This window comes from Mus caroli, chromosome 1, assembly GCF_900094665.2.
Source record: "Mus caroli chromosome 1, CAROLI_EIJ_v1.1, whole genome shotgun sequence".
NCBI lineage: Eukaryota > Metazoa > Chordata > Mammalia > Rodentia > Muridae > Mus > Mus caroli.
In genome coordinates this window covers 115,524,042-115,547,002 of record NC_034570.1, presented here as the reverse complement: position 1 = coordinate 115,547,002, position 22,961 = coordinate 115,524,042, and the positions used below count along the sequence as shown (strand labels likewise).

Here is a 22,961-nt window from a genome sequence, read left to right as displayed (position 1 = left end):
TACAATAATTGTTTGGTATCAAATACAATTAGTTACATATTTGTACTGTATCTGCTTTACCCTGGGAATTCCCTTTAAAGAAAGTTGGTTTTTGATGGATCTTTAATTACAAATGCTCAAGGAAGTAAATAGGAAAAAAATCATTCAGAAAATGGCAACAGAGAATGTTAATAATGTATCTTTTATTTCTAGTAACACAATATAAAGCATTGTGGATAGTTCAGAATTCCAATGAACCTTTACAAATGTAAATGCAAGTGGGCACATGTGCATTTGAGGTATACATATGTGTGTGTCAAAAATAAGTATACATCTCACAAATACGTCTAGAGAGCAACACAGAGTCTGTGTTTGTATTTGTGCATGTGTGTGTCAAATAAAAATATATACTTTATAAACACACCTATATAGAGAGCAATACACAGACACAGAGAGAGTGGGGTGCAAGTGAGAAAGAAGAGGAGAGGAATGTGTCTGTGCAACCCGAGTTGGACATCACTTGTAGTCTAGATTGACAACAAATTTGGAAAGTGGCCCTTCTGAGTTTATCTCCCCGGGTTTGGATTTATAGATATAAGCCACCACACCTGGCTCAACATTTTTTGTTTGTTTGTTTTTGTTTGAGACAGAGTCTCATATGGTCCAAACTGTGGTTCATAATATTGTAAGAGGTTCTCAAGAATTAACAAATTAATTTTCAAAAGAATGAAAGTTTACATTTCAGAACATTATGTTGACAATGTGCTTAATGATTGAAAATGAACGTGAACTTGTGATTCTTTAGCCTCTACTCCTCCAGTGTCTGTTTTTGCATTAACAGGGGTGGAATACAGGACTTCTGTGTGCATGTCAAGAACTGTAGCAAAAGAGCATCATCCCAACCCCATTTTTTCTTGATCATAAAAATATTGGTTTTTAAATCTTAGCATATAAAATGGCTTTTTCATGTGTTTTTAATGAACTGTTGGATATATTTTTAAAAACGTTTTTATTAACTGATTTTGATACAGTGATAATGAAAATAGACACAAGACTAACACTAACTCAAGCCAGACAAAAATCACAGAATCTAGGGAAGAAGGTGAGAAAGAAACCTTCCACTATCTGAGGAGCTATTTGCATCTGATATCTGCTGGGAGGGAGAGAAGAAGCTTTCTGCAATGATGTAATCACTGCTGTGTCAACCACATGACAGACAACTCTCATTCCCCAAACTAGATGAGCTATAAAAGCTGGACTGTGTGGGGAAACAAAAAAGGAAAGAACCAACTAAATGTTGAGTAGGAAGGTGGAATGGACAATTATGAGAAAAGTTTGCAGCAGTGTCCTATTCCAAATTATATTGTATAAAATTATTATCACAGAATTAGCAAAATTAATTTTCAAAGGAATGAAAGTATCCATTTCAGATTATGTTGACAAATTGAGATTTATCTTATGCTTGGTATCAATATTCAAGTCACTTATTCTGTGATTCATCTCTGTAAAATAATCATTTCTTTCTTTCTTTTGGTTCTTCTAGGTAACGTTTAAAGCCTCCAGACACTCACTTTCCCCAGATTTAAAGTATGTTCTCCTGGCATATGATGTCAAGCAGGTAAAGGAACTCTTGTGCTTCTACTGAACTTTTTCTCTGTGGACACTGAGAGAGCTAGTTTATATGTAAACTTAGAAGTGCTCAGGCAAGTTGAGTGTGGCTGTGGTAGAGACATGACTGAAATTGAGATAGTTGACTAGCAAATCACTGGAACAATCTGTCAGGTGAGAGTTAAAGGTGCATGAGGTTTTAGCAAATGTGACAGAGGCATGCTTGTTTTCAGGATAAACTCATTAGCATCAGTGGAATTAGAGGGCATATGAAGTCAGAGACTTTCCTACTGGATATGTCCTGGGCTGCAATGTATACACAAAGAGAACACTGTTTCAAATAATGATCAGTATATGCTTTGGTAGTATTTTAAGGATTTCATTACATTTATGTGTGTGTGGGGGGGGTATTGGTGGTTTTCATAATTTGAGTGACTGACAGAGGGTCACTTAGGGAGTGGATTTTCTCTTCCTATCATCTGAGTCCTAGAGACCAAATTAAGTAAGGTACTAAGGTCATTACTCTTAGTGGCAAATGCCTCTATTCACTGAGACATCTTGCCAAGCCAGGATTTGGATTTGTTGCTGCTGTTAATGTAGTGCTGAAATTGTGTGGAATCTGAAGTGCCTATTCGTACAATATAGCAATTGAGGTCTTCACACACTGAACTACTTTGCCAGCTGGTGGTAATTTATAAATATCTGTGTCGTGTGTGTGTGTGTGTGTATGTGTGTGTGCATATATGTATATATATATGTATATATATATATACACACATATACAATTTAAATGAACATCTATGTATACATTTGTATAAAAGCTGATATATGCATGACAGGGAACATAAATTGAGACAGGAACTTTTTGCTTTTTCTCTGTTTCTATGTACCAGGAATACTGTCTGTAAGCTTTGTGGATTCTCCTGTCTTCTGCCCCCACTGCCCTGTGGAAGCAATGGAGTCACAGACTTTGTATCATGTGTCAGTTTTGCTGGCATTCTGAGGATTTAAAGTCAGGTCTTCAGGTTTTCATGGCCAGTGCTTTTATCCACTGAGCTGTCTTCCCAGCACCGTTGATAGCATTTGATGTCATCTACGTAGTGTCAGAAAGTAGAACAACAAACGAAATTAACCAATTATAATAATCTTTTCTCAGTCACTGTTTGATTATTCTACTCCAGCTTTAGAGTACAATTAGAACATACATAAGGCAAGTGAGTATTTTGTAGAGTTAAAAAGCAAAGTAAGTGTTAACAGGCAATTCGGCACATTAGTTTCTATAGTGAATAAATGATGGGAGATTACTCAAGGAAGTTTTATGAGCTTTAGGACAGACAATAAAAATTTATGGAGTTAAGGCAGGAAGTTTCATATAACGCATCAAAAGTCTTTGGACACATGGCATTTCACAGTTCAGAAGACTTGCTGTTTAATGCATTAGCCTTTTGGAGTGTACATCTGATGTGTATCTTTAAAGTTTATATTTATACTGAAAAATACATTATTATGAAAAAGATGGTGACATTATCATTACAAGCTTATCTACCTGTTCTTCATATTTTTGGCTGACTGGTGTTTCCTTTGTGTTTCTTTCATTTGCAGATTTTGTAAGGTACTTGATATAGTGAGAAAAATGTGCTTTTTAATATGAGAAAACATAATAAAATACAATCCAAGGTTACAAAATAACGCTATCTAAAAGAATTTAAATTTGACCTGATGTATAAAAGAAATATTGAAATTTTATCTTTTGATTATGTTTGAATTCTCCATTTAGTTCTATACTCCATTTTTTGATTGGGTTGTTTGGTTTACTGGTGGTTAGCTTCTTGAGTACTCTATATATTTTGGATATTAGCCTTCTATCAGATGTTGTCAATTCTTGATCTTAGAGCATGAGGCATTGGAGATCTGTTTAGGAAATTTCCCCCTGTGCCAATGAGTTCAAGACTTTTTCCCACTTTCTCTTCTATTAGATTCTGTGTATTAGGTTTTTTGTTGATCTTTGATCTTTGATTCACTTCAACTTGAGCTTTTTGCAAGGTGGCAAATAAACACTTATTTTCACTTATCTACATATTGACAGCCAGTTAGACTAGCACATTTGTTGAAGATGCTTTCTTGTTTCCATTGTATATGTTTGGCTTCTTTGTCAAAGCTCAAGTGCCAATAAGTTTTATTTCTTGGTCTTCAATACTATTGCACTGATCAACTTGTCTGTCTCTGTACCAATAGCATGCAATTTTGGATATATGTGGTTTTGTGTGTGTGTGTGCGTGTGTGTGTGTTGGTACCTGTGTGTCAGTCAGTTTATGGGAATTTCTTCTCTATCCTACTACATAGGTACCAAATATTGAATTTAGCCTTGTTGGCAAATATCTTTACCTGCAGATCCAGCTTGCTGACCCAGTGAACACTGGTATGTAAGCATGTGGAAACAGTCATGGAAATCAAGACTGGAACTGTCAACAAGATAAACATTCATAGCAATAACAGAGAATCTTGAACTCAGAAATGGGCTTTTGAATGTAGGCAAGTGAATTTTGGAAGAGAAATCTGATCGATGCTAGAAGGACCTGTCACAATAGGCTGTGGACTTACCTGCCACCAGTTGGTGCATTTAGTCTGTTCCGTGTACTTTTTGATATTGTGTTATATGAAATCCATATATATATATACATATACACATATGTGTATATATACACATATACACACAATATATATACGAGTAAGTTGTAGCTGTCTTCAGAAACAATGGAAGATGTTATTAGATCCCATTACAGATGGTTGTGAGGCAGCATGTGCATGGTTGTTTGGAATTGAACTCAAGACCTCTGGAAGAGCAGTCATTGCTCTTAACCACCGAGTCATCTCTCCAGTTCCTACCGATTAATTTTTAACACAGGTCTCACTCTGTAACGATGTAAACAAAGATTGCTTTAAAAATCTGTACTTTTATTTTTTAATTATTACTTGGGGGACTTGAATACAGTTGAATTAGTTGATGGAGTGCTCTGCTAGCATACATAAAGCCTTGTATTTAATCACCAACCACCACATAAATAAAGCATGGTGGTACATACATATATTCCCAGCACTATAGATGTAGAGGAAGAGGATACAGAGTTCAAAGTTCTTGGCAACATAGAAAGTTTGAGACAAGTTGGGAATACACAAGATCCTGTTTATCACCTTAAATAACCCAGATATTTTTTTTTGTTGGTAAGCAGTTAAATGGTTAAGAACCATGCAGAGTATATAACTCAGAAATATAAAGGAAAAGGATTTGATATTTCCAAGACCATGGGTGACTCTCCAGAGTTATACATTAGTTTTAAAAGGCAACCCCCAAATCTCCTGAGTGTATGCTTCCATTTATATAACATTCTGGAAATAAGAATGCTGAGAGATGGAAAGACAGAGAAAAAATTTTTCAGGCATAAGTTTAAAGTGAGAACAGTTCTCTTTATTTTGTGTAGCAATTTTTGTGTTCTTAGTGGGGAGAAAAATGTTCTGGTTATTGACTCTGTCAGTACCCTGGATTCTTACACAATGGTGTTTAAACACTGTTTTGGTTATTATTTAGAATGATTTAAATTTCATGTTTTTTTCACTTATTACTTTTATACATATGTCTGTATATGGAAACATATGTACCACAGTATGTGTTTAAAGGTCAGAGGACAACGTGTAGGAATCAGATTCCTCTTTCCATACTGTGTCCCAGGGATCGAACTCAAGCCACCAGGTATCAAGCACGTCCTTCTACAAAGCCATCTTACTTGCTCTTGCACATTAGGTGAAACTAGCAGAAGGATAAGTCGCACTTCCATCCAAGCACATTTTATAACTACATATGAATTTATAATTAACTCCAAATAAAAACACCTAATTAGTCAAAAGATCTATTTGAAATTTTTCCTAAAACTTAAAATTTATAAAAAAAATCACGTCCAATTTATTTAATCAACTATGTAAATTATATAAAATCTTTGAACTTTTTGCTTATGTGAGTTCCCAGAGATAGATGAGTATGATTTTTTGTACTTGTTTACATATTAATTTTTCAGGATAATCTTGCAGAATTTTAAAGATTTCTGAATGAGACAGGTTAAAAATAGAAAAGCAGGTCACATACTAAACACACTCATTTATCAGTTCATGAATATCTCATTCTTATCTCTGTTGAGCACTTACCTGTCTTGGGGGAATGTCCAATGTCAGTACATTCCATGTGGTTATATTGCATATTTCTGTGGATGTTTGAATAAGAATTCCCCACAAAGACTCATATGTTTGAATGCTTAATCATCATGGAGTTGAATTATTTGAAAGATTAGGCAGATTATGAGGTGTGTCCTTGTTAGGGAAAACGTGTCACTGGGAGAGGGCTTTGTGGTTTCAAAAGTGCATGCTAAGCCAAGTCTGTCTGTCTGTCTATCTATCTGTCTCCCTTTTTCTCTCTGTCTGTCTGTGTGTCTGTCTGTCTCTGTCTATCTCTCTCTGCCTCTCTCTCTGTCAATCTGTCTCTCTCTCCATTGTTTTTCTTTAATGTTTCAAATCCCTGTGTTCCTGAATTATATACTCACCTATTGAAGCTTAGCTCTGCTCTGATCTACTTTATCCTTCCAAATTGTTGCTTATTTTTCCAGATTAGATTTATGTTTTGTTAGGGTCCAAGATATAGCCACATATTCAGACAGCAGTCTCAGTCAGGTGTTGATTATTGATCAATGTACATTCCAAGCGAGAGTCAAGATCGAAATCTTCGACCCTCGGAAGTCCTCAGAACCAGTTTTTTTTTTTTTTTATGGGGAAAAAACAACAAACAGCTGCATTTGCAACATATCTTTATCTAAACAAAGCATCTCAGTTTCACATTTAAGCTGATAGCCTGGGTTTAGAGACCAGAGGAACTGCAAAGTCCAACAACAAGATTTTATCAGGGCAGGGAACAATGGGTCACACTAAGGTTGTTAGCTACAAAATGAAGGTTGTGAGAATATGCTTAGTTTTAATATGTGATCTGTACAGGACTGGGAATTGCTCAGTTGATAAAGGCACCTACCATTAAGCTGGTAGCCTGTGTTCAATTCTATGGATCCACATATTGAAGGGAACGAGCATATTTATGTATATTGCCCTCTTGATGCTTTTGGACCCCCACAAGTACACACATGTGCAAACACATACACTAAAATACATAGATAAAAATATAATTAGAATCACATGTCACAAAAATGTTCATGCTTTGAATTTAGAAGGAAATATACTATACATTTGTATTCAGTTTGCCGATGCATAAATATTTATGGGTATGTAGACATATCAAAAAACTTTTATTTGTATATTTTCTATCTAGCTTGAGGGATTATGTAAAGCAAACGTGTCTATGCAGCCATCATCTGGATTAAGAAAGGAAAGCTTTCTAGAACTGCAGTCTAACCACTTGCATTGGAAATCACTGTCTAAATTTCACTGCTTAGCTTTGATGATTTTATATTTGATATAAATAGTTTCATGAAGTATATTATTAGGTGTATATTCTTTCTTATCTAAAGTTTAATATCCATGGTTCTCAGAGGTTCTATGATTGATTCTTCTGTACTACACTAGATACCAAGGGTGATCCACTCCACTGCTGATATAAGTTGTGAAAACTGCACATGTGTTACAGGTTCTGACTATTACAGGTTTTCCTTTTCTCTCCCTTTTTACTGTGTGTGACCTGACTTTTTCTTTACCTCTATAATATATAGAGGCAAATATATAGAAGTCAGAGAAAACTGCTAAGCACTCAAATTAGCCTACCCAAGTGGGAATGCTGTTCATCATCCTAAACCTCACAGAGCACTCACAACTTGGATGTTGATACCATATTCTAAGGAGAAGGCAGGATCAGAAATGTTTACCATTTACTTGAAGGCTTTCCTCTAGCATAGGGGTGGGTCCACCCTTCTAATTCCAGCTGTTCTGGCCTTTCCATCAGAACATAAATTCAAAAACCATCAAGGATTAATCTGGGAACACATAAAATACTTCATTGATTATAAACTAAATTTTACTTAATTAAAGTTAATGAAACTTCCATTATATATACTGTAGTTTTAATTTATTGTATACTATTTGTGTTTGAGTGCATATATATGTCACAATGTACAAACAGAAGGCATATGATAGCGTGCAAGAGTCAATATTCTGTTTATAAGGGGGTTTCTGGTTGTCAGACTTGGCAGAAAGCACTTTTCCATGCTAAACCATCTCATGGACCAGGCATACATTACTTTGGATACTCAAGTGGCATTTGTGAGATTTTTCTAGGCTTAGACATTATACATCTTTATACTTCAAATTTTTCCTTAAACTATCTAAATGACATAAACTGAAAATATTTTAAGCAATTTATCTAGAGCATTTTATTATAATTTAGTGTGTGTGTGTACATGTGTGTCCTGCACACACAATCATGTAAAGGTCTGCTGCTTATGCCATATTGCCCTCTGTTTGATACACTACATGCTCTCTAGAGGGTATTTGCTGCTACCCAGACTTGGCTGCATCCACACTACCCTGTAGGTCTATAGACAGAGTCCTCTTTATGATAAATATCTATTTTAACTAAGAAGTAATAGCTGTAAAATGAATCAGGCACGCACCACTGCTTGAAAAAGTAACTCTTCTCTAGTGAATTATCTAATTAAATTCTGGGTCTTAATACTTCAGTGCTTTACAATTACCCAGACATCTTTAAGAAGTCTGTGGGAGTAGAGTCTGGCCATGGAATTGTCTAGGCCATTAAGCTTCATACATTTGGGGTGCACTGCTATTTTGACTAATCCTGTTACTGATGAACTTGCAGAGACACCTGGGAAGATAGCTCAATGGATAATAGCATTTTCTGAACAAGTATTAGTAGCTAACTTTAGACCCCCAGAACCCACTTATAAAAGCAGTTATGGCTCTGCTTTAGTGTTAAGAGAGTGGAGGTACAAAAGAGAGGATGCTGGGACTGGCTGTCTCACTGTCAGCCTGGCTCCAGTTTCAGAGAGAAATATTGTCTTGAATGAGGTAGAAAGTGATAGAGTAGAATACCTGAGGTCCTCACATTCCCTGCACATACATGTGTGCCTACACAGACATACACAATCACATACAATAACAAGATTAGGGGAAGCACAGTCTATATTTGGATAAATGGAACAGCTTCCTCATCCTCAAATCTTGCCATCTTTCTCCTGTTTTAGCTGATGTTGCCAAACTGTTTGCCTCCCAAACTTTCTCCTTAGTTGAATCAAGTTGATAATACTGGAACAACATCAATATATTTTATACACTTGTTCATATGTATAAATATATAGCTAGATAAAAGCTACATATTTCTCTCTGAGAGAAAAATAGATGAATTTGAAGTGTCCTGAAAGCTGATCTGCATTTTATGAACTAGCTACTCTCCTACTCATCACTTCATCCCAAATGGATTTGTCATTTTTTATTAAATATTCATTATATTTACTTATTTTATGAGTATGTATATAGGCAATTATGCATGACATGTTGCATGTGTGTAAGTCAAAAGACCACTTGCAAGAGTCTGCGCTACCCTTCTAACATATGGTTCTAAGAGATCAAAACTGAGACTTCAGATTTGACAGCAATTGCCTTAACCCACCTAACCCTCTTGACAGTCTAGTTCAAGATTTTATGATTTAGGGATAAGTGGGGAGTCTGAAAATGATCTGCCTCTATAGGTTTCCATATATTATAACATTCACATGATTTGATGTAGGCATTACTATGACAGCCATCTACATATATAAATATATAGATTGGTATTAGTTAACTAAATCTCTGCCTATGTGCATGTATATATTTCAGTAAACCATACATGTGTGTATATGTGTGCATGTCTGTGTGTATATATGTCTCTGTCTCTGTCTCTGTCTCTGTCTCTGTCTCTGTCTCTGTCTCTGTCTCTCTCTCTGTGTGTGTGTGTGCGTGTCTGCGTGTCTGTGTGTCTGCATGTCTGTTCACAAAAAGGTGAGCATGTTGAGGCCAGAGGTTCATGTCCTATGTCTTCCTCAACCACATTTCTGTGTTATTTATTGAGATAGAATCTCTGTCTGAACCTAGACCTCACTACTTAAGGTAGGCTATCCTGCCTTCAAGGACTAAGAATGTACTTGTCTCTACATTCTAAGTGCTTGGATTTGAGCTTTGTATACCACCATACATAACATTTTACATAAGGGCCATGAGTACAAACTGAAGCCCTCATGTTTGCAGGGAAAATAGTTTATTGACTGAGCCATTTCTTATCAGCTCTGATCACAGAAACTTTAGTAAATGAATATATTATAATTCATTATGTAGAAGAAAATATATTCATTGTTTCCTAAGCTTACACACAGTATTCATCTATGATTCATCTTATCATAGATCACTTTAACTTTTCAGAGGATACAATAAAATACTACATTAGCAAAATACTCTCACTGTCAAATACGACTGGCTATATAATATTGACTTCATACCAAACTATTGACCTGAAACAGTAATTTATTGTGAGTATAAATGCTTTGGGTCTAGAATTCTTGAAGAGATTGGCTTTAGAGGGCCAGCATGATATGCTTTCTGTGAGTGATGACTGAGATGGTAGCTGTGGCCATCATGTGCATTGACTGAGTTGAAGGAAGGACATCTCTACTCCTTTACTCACATAGTTGACAAGTTAACTGGCTGCCAGCCCAGAGTCTCAGTGGTTTTCATGTGACCCTCACCAGGGGCTACTTGAATGTCCACATGGCATGGCATCTGGCTTGTCCCAGAGTGGTGATTTGGCAGAGCCAGGTGGTGTCTGCAATACCTTAAAAAATAATCTACCCTTAAACCTCATCAATTATTTCTCCCATTGTCCTCTGTCACACAGGAACAGCTGTGCCACCAGGTGGGAAGTGCTATGATAGGGGGTGGAAGTTCTGGGATGGGAGTCATGGCTGACTCTTTAGGCCAATGAATGGCTCTTTTGGCTGTCATCCATCTAGAGACAGAGCAGTTGAACTGTATAATGGCTCAGTGTAATATGCCATGGTATCACCTTGCAGACATCAATTTGAAAATGCTTGTGTTTCTCAATCTGGCTAGCAGATTTTTGAATTGACTCAAGAGTAGAGAATTTTCCCAGAAATGTCATATTGAAAGAGGGAAAGCCCTCCATCCAGAGGGAATACTTCTTTTCCAAAATTATAGGAAAATTCTGAAGCCCAGATAATAACAAGTCATCCATGTATGGGACCACACCTCGACTAGGCCTACTTAAATGTTCATATCAGTATTTCTTTATTTAAACCTCAGAGTCACTGTAGGATGGACACAAGGGTCACTGGATCTCTTTGTTTCTCTTGCCATTGTGGTCATATTAAGTAAAATCTCCTTTTATAATATATCTCTCTCATTATTAATTTGCTGTTATAAATAGTTTATTTTAAAATAAATATGGACATATGTTTCTCCCAGTGAGTCTGTGCTTGAGAGTGAAGTATCTATAAAATCCAGAAGAGGACATTAGATCCCATGGAGCTGGAGTTATAGGCAGTTGTAACCTGGTGTGTGTGGGAGAGGGAGGAGAACTGAACTGAAGTCCTCTGCCAGAGTCGCATTCACTCTTAATGAAGAGCCATTTCTCAGCACCATAATTTACTTACTTTAATTAGCTTCTTTTTTTTTAAAGATTTATTTATTTATTACATATAAGTACACTGTAGCTGTCTTCAGACACTCCAGAAGAGGGCGTCAGATCTCATTACAGATGGTTGTGAGCCACCATGTGGTTGCTGGGATTTGAACTCTGGACCTTTGGAAGAGCAGTCGGGTACTCTTACCCACTGAGCCATCTCACCAGCCCTTAATTAGCTTCTTAAGAAGAAGTGGCTAGTCTATACTTTGTGGCGTATAAACTGTGACCACAGGAAGGTAACACCCTCAAAGCTAGGTATAGACTACAAGATGTATGCTATTGAAATGAGGTAGCTTAGAAGCCAGCTGAGCAGTCATAAAGAAAGAGCTTGTTTTGTCTTTGTGACAACCACTGCTTATCCTACATGAGCTGACCCTGTTTTCATAGCTTGTGTGTGTGTGTGTGTGTGTGTGTGTGTGTGTGTGTGTGTGTGTGTGTGTGTGTGNGTGAGAGAGAGAGAGAGAGAGAGAGAGAGAGAGAGAGAGAGAGAGAGAGTTTAAATAAATTTTTTTAAAAGTCACAGGATTGAAGATGATATGGTTTAGTAAATTATAGAATTAATATCATGTGTAATTGAGGTGTAGTTCAGTCCAAAATAATAAGGAAAGGCTCTGGGTCTCAAGTTCAAGGGCAATAATGAGCCAGACTGGCCTTTTTAGGTAAGAGCTTGATTTACAGATATTACTGCTACAGAGGAGGAATCAGCAGCAGGTCAGAAGCTCTGGGGAGAGCTCAGGCACACGTGGCAGAATGGTGAACAGGAGCCCAAAGATTTCCTTGATCTGTTTCACCCCATAGCTAGCTGTTGTTGAAAGTAACCTACTGATGCTAAGTTAAAGAATGCCAGGTGATGAAGGTAATTTTGTGGTTCACAGTGGCAGGTAGACAACACTCTAGAGAAGCAAGTTGCTTTATTTCTGGAAACCAAATTATTATAGTTACATCTGTTGTTACAGTTCAACCAAAATAGCATTTTCTTAAGTTAATACATTCCAAAAGCTTTCACCTGATAGTCACAGTTATGCTAGATCAGACACCAAGGTGAGAAAGAAATGGCTACGAATTCAGCTAAATAAAGCCTAAGGTAAGATCCAATCTGGTTCTGGAGCTGCAGCATGCCAACTGTGCCACAATTCTCGAAGTTCCCATCAATTAATGAACCTTGCAGGAGGTTCAGATGGTGTGGATCTCTCCAAACCTCTGTGCACAGACTCTTCAGTCTCAACCTGCCACAAAATGGAAACGATAAGGACTTTTACATTGCAGAAAGAAAAACTTTTCACATTAAAGTATGATAGAGAGAGGTCACACACCTGCCAAGATTTCCAGCGACCAGTGTCCTGAAACAAAGAATTGGACAAGAGACACAAAAACAGGAATAGGAAGAGAGACTAAGCCTTCTTCAATAGGGGTAGATGGAGGCCTTGTTTGCACATGCTCAGTTTTGTTACATGTAGCCTCAGTGGGAAAATATTTCAAATCCTGCTCCTATCAGAATTGTTTTCTTATTAGATATTTATCCTCATCTTACTCTATTGCCACAAAAGGGCAGCAGGAAGCCAGACTCAGATCCACATAACAAAGGTATCCCTAAGGATACCACAGAATTCTGTGTGGATATGGCAGTCCTATTTTGTTATTTTTAATGCAGATGAATATTTGCCCACATTAAGTACAGGACAAGGGTATCTTAAGGAGATGATTGTTGTCAAGGTTAAATCCCAGTGCCTTCCATTAATCCCCCAAAGGTAGCAGTCTACCTTCTCACATCCATCATACTAATACATACTCTGGAAAAAAAAGCTATGTCTTTGCAACTAATATGTCAGACTTGAAATCCTACAGATCATAGAATTGTTGCTTTGGTGCTAAACCAGTAGGGACAGATTGTTCTATTTAGTTGTGTCCATTCTGAAGAACATCAAATACAGAATAACTTGTCCTAAAATAGCGACAACAATAATTCTTAGTGTAAATGAAAAATCCCAACTAAGACTTCAAACAATAAAGAATAAAGGAGCATCATAAATCCTAGAGCCACACTTTCTGATTACACCAACAGAGCAGTGTTTGGATTCCTAATTGGAGTTAACACTAATTAACTTTGCATTGCTTTAGTGTTGCCTTTTTCAAAAAGAAAACAGTTAATGATTGTACAAGGAAAAAAGCTAGCTCGCAGGTAGTGGTGTAGCCTGGAGGGCATCTACATTAGCCAAATGGAAAAGACCTCAATGTTTCTGAGGAAAGAGGGGTGAAGAATATAATTAGAGTCAAAAGGCCAATGTATTTTTGAAAGCCCTCATCCGGAAAATAACCAAGGTTTATTATAAAGAAATTTATTTTGGGATTGGGGAGGCTCAGTGGGCAGAATCATAGGGTTAAGAATCATAGGCAGAAACATAGCTTAAGGTTCTGTGAGAGATATTCTTGCAAGGTAATAGAGGAGGATGCTCACAGCCAATCATTGGACTGAGCACAGGAACCCCAATGGAGCAGTTAGGGAAAGGACTGGAGAAACTGAAAGGGTTTGCCTCCCCATAGGAAGAACAACAATATCAACCAACCAGATCCCCCAAATCTCCCAGGGACTAAACCACCAACCAAAGAGTACACATGGTGGGACCCATGGCCCCAGACACATATGTAGCAGAGGATGGCCTTGTTTGATATCAATGGGAGGAGAGAGCCTCAGTCCTGTGAAGGCTCGATGCCCCAGTGTAGGGGAATGCCAGGGTGGTGAGGTGTGAGTGGGTGGGTAGGATAGGGGAAGGAGGATGTGATAGGGGATTTCCAGAGGGGAAACTGGGAAAGGGGGGTAACATTTGAAATGTACATAAATAAAATATCCAATTAAAAATCACAATATGGTAGGTGTAAGGACAAGACTTATTTTTTAGTTGGTTTTCATTTACTTCTTTCAACTATGGATTCATATGAACCTGTAGAGCAGGAGATTCCCACTGTGACTACAGGTCCTGGGTTCTCTGCCTCAGGGGCACCATTTTTGATAGAGTGTAAAGAAGAGAGTGCATGGGAAACCCAGTATAATGTGAAAATGTGGCTGAAGTAATGGCCCAGGAGTTAAGAGCATTTCTTCTTCCAAAGGACATGAGTTCGGTGTTTAGCATCTACAGGTGTAGATTAGATCACAATCACTTGTCACTCCAATTCTTGGAAATCCAATACCCTCCTCTGGTCTCAATAGGCTCCTTTACGCACAGACACACACACACACATACACACACACACACACACACACACACAGACACACACAATACATGCAATTAAAAGTACACTAGATTTTTTTTTTTTACATAAGGGCAGTCTGTATTCTACTGAAATTTTTGTCCCTAGTTAAATCTATATATAATGTAAGTAATTCTTTTGAAATAAATGTTCACCAGCCGGGAGTACTAGTGGTGTGTGTGCATGTGTGTGTGTGTGTGTGTGTGTGTGTGTGTGTGTGTGTACACATACGGAAGTCATCAAACAACTTGTATCAAACTGATGTGGCAAGTGCCTTTAATTGCTAAGGCAACCCACCAGCTTCCTGTTAATTGCTATAAATCAAAGAGAATGATGCAGATAGATGCAAAGCAGGGTAGAGAATATCATAGATCTGCAGGGATAGTTGAAGACTTGTAACCCGGAGGGCTCAGACCCAAAGTGTCCATCTTAGGAACTGAGAAGACATTATTGAACATACATAGGGGAGAATTTCAAAGACAGGATCCTTCTTTAGCAACACTTCAGAATGACAAGGATTCAGTGTATTTGAGACAGCGTGTGAGTCAGAGATCATGAAGAGATGCCAAGACTTGAAGACTGTTCTTGATCAACATGACTGCTGATTATGCAGACAAGAGTGACCCAACCAACATTTATCCATAATGTTACTCTTTATTTCTCAAAATAGAAAGGACTCATTTCTTTCCTAGGATTGTAGTAAAAAAGCTAGTTTCTTTAAATCTAACTTCAAAAATAATTAAAAGAACTTAATATTCAGCATGTGAAATGTTTGTGTTGATTTATATCAAACCTTTAAGAAACACAAGCATGAAAAGAAGAGCACAGATATTCATTCTATTACTACTCATCATGGGTGACAGCTCCTGACTTCAGAGCTCACTCTGGGGCACAAAAGGCATAGAATTTTCTGGAAAAAAAAGTTATATCCTATGACTCACAGGATATTTCATCAAGGTGGGGTCCTCCTACCCAGTAAAGAGCATCATAGTCAAGACTGGAATGCAGATTAAGTCTTTCTTAACAGATTGTATCTTTGGTTCTTTGAGGTCGTGTCAGATGGCAAACACTAAATGGGTTTGCCAGAAAATTCCAGTCCATTTGGGAAATTATATGACTTAAGCCAAGTCTGAGTCTTTTACTCTGTCAAAGAATAGAAGGGGTGGAAGTCGTTTTGACAGGTCTCAAAAGCATCTTAGTAAATGAACCAAGCAGATGAAGGCACACTTGCTGATGTTAATGGAAAGACTATGTTGAACTTGAGCAGGAGGCCAGGGATCATCTTTGGATATTAATACATATGCAGAAACAGTAAGGGATAGTGTGAAATCAGCCAAAATGCATAGAAATCCATTCTGTTAAGCCAAAAGTGAAAGTATACACCCATTAAAAACTCTGATTGTGTGCATGTGTATTTGTGTATGTGTGTGTATGTGTGTGGGTGTGTACATGCATGTTCATATGTGTGGGGTAGATGTGTACACACATGTGTGGAATTAGAGGTTTTCTCCTGATGTCACTCATCAGGTGGTCCCTACTTTCTTCTTGAGACCTGTTTTCTTATTGATCTAGGATTTGCCAAGTAAACTAAGGCTACTTGTTATTATGTAGACCTAATTCTAATTACCCAGTCCATATTGCTTTTGTTACATGGCTGGGAGGACTTGAACTTAGGACAGTGTACTAACAAATCAGTCTCTTTAGTAAAAGGTCTCTTTTGAATCCATCTTTCAGCATCAAAAACTCGAATTTCATTCCTGTGGTCCACTTAAAATCATGCTCTGTGGTACACGAGTATGGTATGGTATAGTATGTTGTATTTTCACCACAGCATGAAAGATTGCTTAAAGTATCACTGTGTTTTACCATTCCTTCCCTTGGCACTCTAATATTTGCAGGATGAAGCCTGTATGGCCTGTGTAAAGAGTGTTTCTTTTTTATGCTGAGGTACACATGGACATGCACATATTGCAGTAAGTAAACCCAGGCAATTCTTCTGAAAAGCAGCCACCTCCCCTTACTTTTCTCCCTAGATAAATACAATAAGGGACTAGCAGGGATCATCTCAAAAAACCATTAAGAAAAGTCATTGCTCTGATTTCCATGAAGCTATATAATCTAAATTAATGAGAGAGAGAGAGAGAGAGAGAGAGAGAGAGAGAGAGAGAGAGGGAGAGAGAGAGAGTGTGTTGAGAGCACATGTATCTTTGTCAGTACAGGTGCCTACAGAAGCCTGAAAAGTCTTTCAGATCCCCTGAAGCTGCTAGATATGGGTGGCTGCTAGATATGGGTGCTATGAACTAGATTCCAGACCTCTGGATGAGCATCAAGTGTTCTTAAAGCCTAAGCCATCTTTCCAGACCCATGTTATATTAACATTGAATAGCTTTGCACTTGATTTTCAAAAAGGAACAAAAATTTGCACACTTGAAAAAGAAAAGGTTTACTCCTACTGAGCAGGTAAAAACAAAAACAAAACAAACAAAACAAAAACAAAACATAAAGCTGTGAAGAAACATTACCAGCCCCCTCACCTCCCATTTTCTCGTTCATTCTCCTTCACTCTCTACAGCATTTTCTTTCTTTTGTTGGTGCATGCTCATGTGTGCATACTGCATTCTATGTATAGAGGCTACAAAACAATGTGCAAGGTTTCTTCTGCCACCATGTAGGTCCTGGGATTTAAACTCAGGTTATCAGGCTTTACTGTAAACAATTTACCCACTCAGCCATCTCTCATCCTTCTCAGACTGTCTTCTTTGCGTAAACATAAGAAAGCAGACATTGAGAAATAAGCTACACTGCACTATGTAATGCTGTTGATAGCATTGTGTTATAACAACACTAAAGATAACAGTTCTCCATGATTCCCGATTGTAGGACTTTAAACAACTGTTAGGGAGCTGTTCTCACCTCCTGGAATTCAAATTTTGCTTTCCTTGGTAGAGTTACCATTTCTTGTTTTTTCCTATAACTCCCTATAGCAACCTGTTGCCTGTATGTCTAAGATGAAGAACAGTTATGAATTCTGCATGTTTTTAAATGTGAAGATCAGCTCAAACTCTATTTTTTTAATGAGATGGACTCTGGAAGCATAACCCCAAGCAAGGTGCTTTGCCTTAAGAGTCACAGGTCAAGAAGCTCCTTATTTAGCTCCCCATCCCTGTGAAGAAAAGGACTTCAGGTATCACTGAATCTGGCTCCGTTTAGGGTCTAGATGATGTAGTCAAAGCCAATTTTTTTTTGCTCTTGGTAAGACAAATTTTCCCCAATTTTATCTGTTCTTGGGGACATTGCACTCATTGTATTAAGTACACCCTGCTGAAAGCATGCAACTCCTCATGCAAGGCTGTGTGAAAGCATCCTTGAGGCTACTAGAGGTGAAAGGACCTGTATGGTGGGTCTGCCTGCAATCATGGGGTTTTCTTTTGCTCTCTCTTATACCCTCTGAGTGACTAACAGTTGAAAGAGAGAGTGCACATCCTCTGAAAGTTCATCCCATCTATCCTCTATTTTTTCTTTCTTCATATATAAGAAGGTGCCCTGAGAACTGACAGCTTTTTAATATTATTCCTTAGAGAATGAGACCCCAGAAAGTCAAATTTGAAATCCAGATAGTGGCAGAACTTGACCTAGATAAAGTTTTTTAAGTTTCAACTAAACTATGTTTCCACCAAACTGTTCTTTAAAACATTCCATTTTAGGGCAAGAAGGGGACATTTTAATTCCTCTAAAATGCTATAAAAAATCTATCTTGATCTCTTTTAAATGCTAATTGCTTTGCATTTTTTCACACATTTTCTCATTTACTTCTAAATAATTAAATATCAGAAAATGTGGTAGGTACCAGGAATAAAAATAGTTGCATACACTCTTGCTTCCCACTGGAAACTTGCAAATAGCAGAAGGGGAAATATATATAATTCAAATGATAGAGTAGATCAAAATAAGCTAAGTCTCCACATGACAATCTATGGACATATAAACTGGTATGAAGATTAAGTAGGAAGTTATAAATTTAGCAAATAAACAAACATGGGAGATAATGCTTTTAAGCACATATAGAATACAGTCATGAAAGGCCCCAGAGTGGGTGCAGCAGAGAGGAACATGGTGGGCTCCCTGAGTGCTGGGTGTGAAGTTCGAGTAGATCACCTCACACTGGGCTGGTTAATGTTGCGTGTCAGCTTGGCTCCATCAATAATCAGCTAGAAGACAGTTCTCACATCCTTATCTCTGACGATGTTTCTAGATTACTTAAAACCAGAACATTTGACTTAGTAATTATGTACAAAGTATTTATGTATGCACTCAATTTTAATACATATCTCTGTGGTATGAGTGTATACATATATGCTTTTCATATTCAAATTACAGTTGCGTTTATCAAGAACACTCAATCTGATAAGCCTGTAATGGATCATGGGTTCCAAAATATATTTTATTTCTTTCAAATTCACTTTGTGTTTTCTATATTGTTTTTGTCATTTCTTTCCAACACATCTGATTATTTTATACTTCATCATGATACCTTAGAGGGTAGTCTAGATTAATTAGTTTCCTCAGTTCAGCTACATAGCCAAGTTCCTTATAAAATTTATCTGCCTGGGCTAGTGAGATGACTCAGTGGGAAAAGCCATTGGCCTCCAAACATAATGGCCCAGCATTTGACTCCGGGAATATACATGGTGGAAGAAGAGAAATTGATTTCCCAAATTTGTCCTCTGACATACAAACATGCAAATAGTAAAAAAGTAGATGTGTTTTATTTTATTTATATGTGTGTGTGTTTGTGTCTGTGTGTAGAGAAAATAACAAACAAGACCCTTACAATTGCACCCCTGATCGCTCCAGACATGCACCCACATCCTCTCTTTGAGGATAGTAAACACTGTAAGTATTATTTGAGGATCTAAAAGTCCTAATCCTTAGAAAGAACCATCAAAGACAGATGATATAACAGGCAACACACATATACCATTTGCCTTGGGAAAACTCACTTCCTATTCTATTATTGCAAGACTGTGGGTCTTCCCAGCTCTGTCCATTCTCTTTAAACAATTATAGGTGTACCACAAACAAAATTGTGTACTTTAATACAAACATTAATTATTGCGCACTTACTGATAGAATGCACATATGCTGAGCTTCCTGAGGAATGGATGTGAAATTCTTAGAAGCTGTGACCTGGTCTCTGGGAAGTTTAAAATGAGCCCTCCTTTCCTCATGTTAATGCTGCCTAGTTACTGTGCCTTTGTCACTGATGGCAAATGTCACTCTGTAACCACTTCAAACTCACCAGTGCTCTATAGAAAAATCTCAAGATATGAATGATCATTTTCTATAAAATTCCCAGTGAGCCCATCCTTCACCTCTCATCATGGTAAATAATTGGAGAGCACTCTTTCAAAAGCCATCTGGCTACAACACATAAAACAGTTTTACATGGACACATTTACAGAGTTATTGCACAGAAGTCTTTTTTATTAGGACAGTATCTTTCTCTTTGTACATGAGAATATTTAAGGCTTCCGTGCTATAGCAGAAGCTTGCCTTTAAAAGAACTCCAGTGCAATATCTCATTTGATTTTTCTAAATTCATTCTTTGGGTCTGTACCAGAAATACATTTTTTAAAATATCTTATGAGTGATTATTAAAGCAGAAGGTTAGGAAATTTGATATATATATATATATATATATATATATATATATATATATATATATATATTTGTATTTCTAGAAAACATTCACCAGCCAATCTTGAAGGGAACTGGCGTTTTAAGGTAGAATAAAATCCATTTCTTTTATGTCTAATTGTTCAAATGCATTTTGCTTAATAACCCAATTAGACTTGAAAATAGTACTGCAGCAAATGTGTGGTTTTAACTTTTGCACAATAAAATCTTGATTAGCTATATCAGAACCAACAGGAAATATCAATTAGCCAGAAGGAACCAAATTATAAGGCATCTGAGAAGTATCTGGAATTTATACAGCCATACTAGAGATTGTTTGAGAAAGTGTGTGGAAAGTTATAAGCAAGCATCTAATCAAATCCCATTGTCTTTTATTGTTTTATAATCATTATTTGAGTATTTAAATATTCAGGGATCATTGAAGCACATTGTCTTTTGTGCACTATTCTTCTGACAAACTAGAAAACTGGAATAAAGTTCCAGCCACTATCAGTAACAAAAGCTGGAAGTTGCTGATGGTCCCTCAAGCAACCCAAACTCACAAGAAGCTGCTTTCCAGCTGACAAACTACAAGTCCATAAATAGACAGATGCTTGTCTCAGAATAGAGCTAACAGTGATGATAGTTGTGAATACAACAGAACAGAGCAAGAGGTATTCGGGAATATTCCTCCAACTTTGGTGTAGAGACATCAGAGTGATTCAGCAGGTAGAAGGGCTTGCAAGCAAGCCTAAGGAACTGAGTTCAGTTCCTAGAATCCAATAATGATAGAAAGAAAGAACTGACTCTTAAAAGGTGCCCTCTGAACTGAGCTTCAGGCATACTGTGACATAAGCCTGCCTCCATTTACACACACTTACACACACACACACACACACACACACACACACACACACACATACATGCACATGGGCTCATGCGCACATACTTGCACATACATATGCACACACTAATAATAAATACATCAAAGAAATATTTTAAGAAATGTCAGTGCTGCCATAGGTAGCTTCATGTGGAATCTTTAATCACATCAATCTATTTCCCAGAAATTTCAAATATTAATAACTTAACAATTACATTGTTTTTATTTATGTGTGCATGTGTGTGGTTACACCCATGTGAGTACAGTGCTATGCAGGCCTGAAGGTTAACCTTCTATCCCCTAGAGCTGCATAACATGGATATTAAGTTCCAATGTTCTCTGAGCAGTACCTACTCTTCAATGCTGATAAACCTCCCTAATGACTCTAAATAAGTTTCAATACATCCATTTTCTCCTGAATTTGCTTTCTAATAAAGGATCATGCAAGGAGGGTATCTACCAGACTCCTAATTGTGCAATAGCTTGCTTGATGCATCTCCAGTGTAATTTCAAAAACAATTTAAAGAAGACATGCATGCAATTGACAATAACACTTGTCCCAACTCAGTTATAGTTTTGGAATCTCTGACCTATAATACTATCTCAAAACACAATACCCCAAGTTGGAGAGATGGCCTAAGAGTTCAGAGTCCACACTACTGTTTCAGAGAACCTGAGTTCAGTTCCTAGCACTCATGTCAGAAAGCTTACAATTGCCTATAACTATAGTCCAAAGAATCTGGTTTCCTTTTCTGGATTCCATGGGCACCTGAATTTATAAATGCACAGGTGTACCTTCCATATATAGATGTGTTTATGTGTATAATTTTAAATAAAAGTAAACAATAGTGGAAAAACATATAATCTCTTCATATTCACTAAAGTGTCATTTTGTTCATTTTTCTGCTTTTGTTAAAGTTATAATTCCATTATATTCCATTAGTAACAAAATTCAAAACCTTCATAACACCATAACTGTCATTAGACTCAACAAATCCTTCCTGCTTTAATTCGACAATACAAATTTCCTGAGACCCATTTTCATCCCCTCTTGGCTGTATAGCTGGAAACCATGCCCCTGCCTTTGCCAAATGCTATGAATGAAGAATTCTGCTCTTCAGATGTGCTGATGACAAATCATCACAAAATTATTTTATGTTTGATTTGTTGTTTCTTTCTGAATACTGTACAAATGAGCAGTCCTAAGTCCAGACCAAGCAGTGAGCCATTAGCTGCCCATCTCCCCTTTTTCTTCATGCATGTGTATAACTGCTCTTTTCCTTGCCCTACACTCTCACTCCTTTCTTATTAGTATTCACGGAGTCTTTACCTATCATTCTTTTATTCTCTTCTCAGCTTTCATTTCAGGACCATTTTTGTGCTTTGATCTTCTGTAATTCCTGTGGTACTTCATATATAGTGATTTTAGTAAGCCACACACTGATTTGTCGTTGAGCCACATCCAGGAAGTCAACGTCCAAACTGCTACATCAGTTACAACCTTTGTTGTCCACCTGAGTGCTCCAAATGGTCATCCTCACCTTGTAATTATACAGATACTATACTCCTGCTAGAAAATCAGTCACTGCTTGAGATGAAGCAGAAGACGAATCCTTGATCTTCTAAAGAATTTCCAGGCTCTGGCCAGTCTATTTAAGTAGCTGTGTCCCCTTCCAAGCTGCATGCGCATCACTAGAAAGCCTTTTGAAATTATCCTCCTTTTCTCTTCTCGTTCTCATTCTTCTCTTCTCTTCTCTTCTCTTCTCTTCTCTTCTCTTCTCTTCTCTTCTCTTCTCTTCTCTTCTCTTCTCTTCTCTTCTCTTCTCTTCTCTTCTC

The 22,961-nt window shown here is 37.3% G+C and overlaps 1 protein-coding gene across 4 annotated transcripts in view; it reads left to right on the top strand.

The window, feature by feature from the left end:
* The window catches only part of Dpp10 (dipeptidyl peptidase like 10), a 1,458,922-nt gene that overhangs the window by 1,146,560 nt on the left and 289,401 nt on the right, over positions 1-22,961 (top strand). For all 4 annotated transcript variants that reach the window (XM_021165015.2, XM_021164934.2, XM_029476885.1 and 1 more), the window contains exon 5: positions 1,523-1,597. In XM_021165015.2, coding sequence (XP_021020674.1) covers positions 1,523-1,597 — 75 coding nt within the window. The remainder of the gene's footprint in view (positions 1-1,522; positions 1,598-22,961) is intronic.